Source organism: Terrapene carolina, unplaced genomic scaffold (genome assembly GCF_002925995.2).
Source record: "Terrapene carolina triunguis isolate 2854851 unplaced genomic scaffold, T_m_triunguis-2.0 Scaffold374, whole genome shotgun sequence".
Classification (NCBI taxonomy): Eukaryota; Metazoa; Chordata; order Testudines; family Emydidae; genus Terrapene; species Terrapene triunguis.
This window is the reverse complement of record NW_020664725.1, coordinates 7080444-7084835: the sequence shown is the minus strand read 5'-3', so window position 1 is coordinate 7084835 and position 4392 is coordinate 7080444. Positions and strand designations below refer to the sequence as shown.

Here is a 4392-nt window from a genome sequence, read left to right as displayed (position 1 = left end):
AAAATCTCCAAACAATTTGTGAGACAGACATCTAGACCAGCTCAGTCGGCACATTTCATTGCCAATCATTTCGAAGTGTTGCAGTTTTCATTTGTTTTCTTACCTTTTTTGAATACTGTACATGAACTTAAAAAAACATTTTGGTGAAAAATTCCCGACCAGCTCTACTGGTAACATTCAGTACGATATTTACATTTTTCAACGTGCCATTCAGACATTTCCGGGTTATGCTTCATCTCTGCCCTGCTATCCTCTCCACCACCCTCGGACATGGCTCAGCAGTGCCAGTTAAGTCACTTTTACAACTGCGGTCCATACAACTCGTCTGGCTCTAAAGCACCAAACGCAGCCCACGATGGATCCTGATGACAGGAAGCAGGACCCAGGCTATTGCTTTTCCTTCCCCTGGAACACCGAGTGAATTTGCTGCCCCTTGACCACACCAGAGGAAGAACCTTGTTTGGAATTCTGCTGATGCCAGAGATACTTAATGGCAGCGAAGTGAACTCGGTTTGGTGATCAGGGTGGGACCATTTTGGGGGTGATCTGAATGCATCCTCCCTCAGCCATCTGTGTGCACTGAAAAGGGAGAGATTACCAGACACAGAAAAGGAGATTGCAGGAAGAGGGGTATCAAAAAGGAATAGGGGATCAAACCAAACTGATCAGAAAGCATTAACAGGAACAAATCTTCCTAAGAGGAAACGATCCAGTTGCTAGAAAGAGAACTAGGGGAGAAAGCAGCAACACCCTTCAGGCTGGGTCTAACTCAGGAGCAGAGAGGCGTGTGCTTAAGGGACAGCTCCTTCTGCTTCCCATTGACTCCACAGAAATCAGAATCTCTTACCAATCAACCTCAGCCCTTGGTAGAGGCCAGAGCCCTAGGGAGCTAATCATCTGCTTCCTCCCCCCTCCCCCCATCTCTTCTCCATTAATCAGCACTGATACCGAGGAAATTCTCTCCTACACAAAGCTTGGAAGCAGGGGGAGAGTTACAAACCTGCTGTGGGCACTAGACACCTTTTCAAGAAGCAGAAAAAGGCAGGAAGTAGCAGACCCGGCAGAAGGAGCCAGCTTAAAGAGAGAGGGAGAGAGAGGAAGAGAAAAATGCCTTGGAATGTGAACTGCATTCTAAGTAGCCCCATGGATCAATGCAATAGGGGTGGATCATTGCATACCAGACCACAGCTGCCCAAGAGTGGTGGAAGTTTGATCCAACAGAGATGGCTGGCAGACTGGCATTTCCTCCTCCTTCAAATAAAATAAACAAGTGGCCAGACAACATGGACGTATCCCCGCACCAGCTTTGGTGCTTGAGATTAAAGATCGCTATTTTTATATCCGATTTCAAAGTTGACTTGTGGACCAAGCGACATCCATCACTGGGAGAGCGGGGCAAAGGGCACCCAACTTCCCCTCGCTCCACTAAAGCGGCCAATGGCATGCACAGAGAAATGCAGGGAGCAACATGTGGAAAACACTGTCCTACAGCAAGACATGCCCCGGAACCATAAGGAGAGGGACAAGATGACCTGTGAGCTTGACTTCTGGTGGCTGGTGGACACAAGTTGCTTTGGTTGCACTATGGCATGTGTTTCTTGCACAACTCTGGCTCACGCCAAGTGGCCAGCGCAGCCCTTGGGGTCTCAAAATGCAGGCAACCCTTTGCTTTAACCTCTCCAGGGAAGGGAGCAGACAGCCAGGACCCTGCCGCCTGCCCTTGTTAAACATCTAGGGCCAAACCCTCTGCTGGCATAAATGCACAATAAAGTCAATGAAGTTACAGTGATTTACACCAGCCCTTAGTATCCAAGAGCACCCCTCAAAACTACCTCCATGCACAGGGCCCCAGAGCTAGGGAATTCCCAGTGCATGGTACCCGGAATCCTCCCTGGTGCCTTGCATGCTGGGTAAGGCCTAATTCCAAACCAGTGCAGAGAGGATGGGAGGGGGATTTATTGTAACCCATAGGCCAGGGGTATCATTTGCTATGGGGCAAGACTTGGCAGGATATAATATAATCACATCTTTTTGCCAGAAGCTGGGAGTGGGTGACAGGGGACTGATCAGTCAATTGCCTGGTCTGTTCATTCCCTCTGAAGCACGAGGCATTGGTCACTGCTGGAAGACAGGATACTGGGCTAGATGGACAATTAGTCTGACCCCATAAGGCCCTTCTTATGGTCTTGCATATCAGCTGACTCAGCAGTGCCTTTCCCCCCTGAATTTTTCTGAAGTTGACCCCTGCAAACAGCCCTGCCCTCACGGGGCAGGGGCATAGCCAGACCGAGGGACCCAGCAGCAGGGTGCAGCATTATGTAATAAAGTGGCACATTTATGTCACCTGCAGAAGGCAGCTCCCTCCGGGAACCCAGGGCTGCAAGGAATCAAACGCAAACCGACACTGGCTGGGGGGGGGGGGGGGGGGGGGGGGGAAGCAGCTGGGTCCCTTTTTCCTCGCAAAACTCAGCCCGCAGCCTCTTTAAAAGGCAACCCCCGCTTTGCCCCAGCCTGGGCGGTTAAATAAGAGCCCCCGGCTGGCTTTATTGCAGGCGCTAAGACCCCCCCAGGGGGACGGCTCTCCCTCGCCCCCGAAGGGGACGGCTGCATTAAGACTTCATCAACTCAATTGACCTCAGCAGGAGGGGCAGAGCGGATTACCAGCAAAGTATTTAATCAAGTGCATGGAATGACCTTGCGAGTGGAAACACAGAGCGAGCCAGACACACGGGGGACAGAAGGGACCGTCTCTTGACTCCACCCCCCCCGCCCAGTATCCCCATCCTCACACCAGCCTTTCGCAGCCTGTTGGATGCCGCTTTCCCAGTGGAATAAAGTTGCTCGGCTCTAGAGGACAAAACGCTGCCGGACCCACTGGGGGCCGGGGTGGGTGGGTGCGTTACCTTGCTGTCCTCGGCTCAATCTAATACAGCAAAGCGGGGGGCGGGCAGATCGGAAGGTGAAGGGTGCTGCAGGCGACGGTCCTTATTAATAATACAATGCAATCAGTGTGCAGGCATCGCAGAGATGCCAGAGCAGCGCGCTACAGCCCCGCAGCCCCCCCGGGCTTCCTTCCTAGCCGTGCCCAGAAAGATGCAGCAGCGCCGGGGGCTGGGACGGGAGCTTCTCCCGGGACCCCACCGCTCTCCACGGAAACACGCGGAGAACTTCGCAGCGCGGGGCAGATGCGCCGCGGAGCCCTTTAGCTTTCGCAGAGGTTCTTCCCCCCCCCCCGCGCCCCCACTGAGCCAAGCAGCCCCCCGACCCCTCTACCTCCCCCCCACCCCCCCGACTAAAGCATCTGTCCGCAGCTGCTACGGATTGACTTATCCAGCCAGGGTGGCGGAAGCTGCCAGCCGAAATCTCAGCCCAGACCCGGCTCTCTGCGGTTCATACGGAGCTCCCCCCCTGTGCTTGGTCGGTCGGTTGGCTTTTTTGCACCGGGGGAAGTTTGGAAATCGATCATCCAAGTTTCCTTTCTCCCCCAACTGTGGCAGGCAGCGCCTGGGCGCTAGACAGTGTCCCAACGTGTCTCCATACGGGCGGAGAGACAATGGGGGTCTCTCTAGACAGGGGTGCGCCGAACACCCCCCCCCCCCCCAGTGAGTGATGCACCAGGCAGCCCCGCATCCCCACCCCCCTGCAGACACAGGCTCGCCGGCAACCTCAGCCCGGAGTCTCCGCTTTAAACACCCTCCCCTACCTGCCCAGAAGTGCGATCTGCGCCGCGCACCCCGGATCCGCGCCCGGCGCAAGCCCTACCTTGGAAGAGGAATAACGCAGCCAGCCCAGCGAAGATCACCCAAGAGATAGATCGGTGCATTTTTGTTTTCTTCTCGGGGAGTTGTTGTTGTTGTTGTTGTTTTCCCCGCCTCCCCCTCGCCTCGCTCCACTTCCCCGGTGGCTCTCACGCTGGCGGGGAGAGGTTTAAATCCAGCGTTTCTCCCCCCACTCGCGAAGGACGCTTCTCACTCCGTAATTATCTCCCCTCGTACTGGGGCAGCAGGCACGTTCTGCAAGCCGGCCATGGCCAGCCCTCCTCCGCCGCGCAGCCATTGGTTCCGAGCCAGGGATTGGCAGAGCTACACCCCCCCTCCACACAGACACACACGGATCATTCACCCAGCCAATCGGGCCAGCTGACTACAGAGACACGTGCCTACGGGGTTGGAAGAACACACGCCAGGGCTAGGCTTGGGGTCCTTAAACCCACAGGGGCTGATACCAGGGCTGCGCTGCCGCCCCTTGTCCTTGGAGCGGTTTCCATTATAGGCAGGGTTTACAGCTTGGTTTAATGCAGTGGTTCTCAAACTTTTGGACTGGTGATCCCTTTCACCTAGCTAGGGTGACTAGACAGCAAATGTGAAAAATTGGGCTGGGGGTGGGCAGTAA

At 55.0% G+C, this 4392-nt stretch overlaps 1 protein-coding gene across 1 annotated transcript in view; it reads right to left on the bottom strand.

The window, feature by feature from the left end:
- The window catches only part of NTM (neurotrimin), a 684044-nt gene extending 680006 nt beyond the window's left edge, over positions 1-4038 (bottom strand). The window contains exon 1 of the mRNA XM_024198722.2: positions 3763-4038. Within this exon, the coding sequence (XP_024054490.2) occupies positions 3763-3823 (61 nt within the window). The 5' untranslated portion in view covers positions 3824-4038. The remainder of the gene's footprint in view (positions 1-3762) is intronic.
- Between the last annotated feature and the right edge of the window lie 354 nt (positions 4039-4392).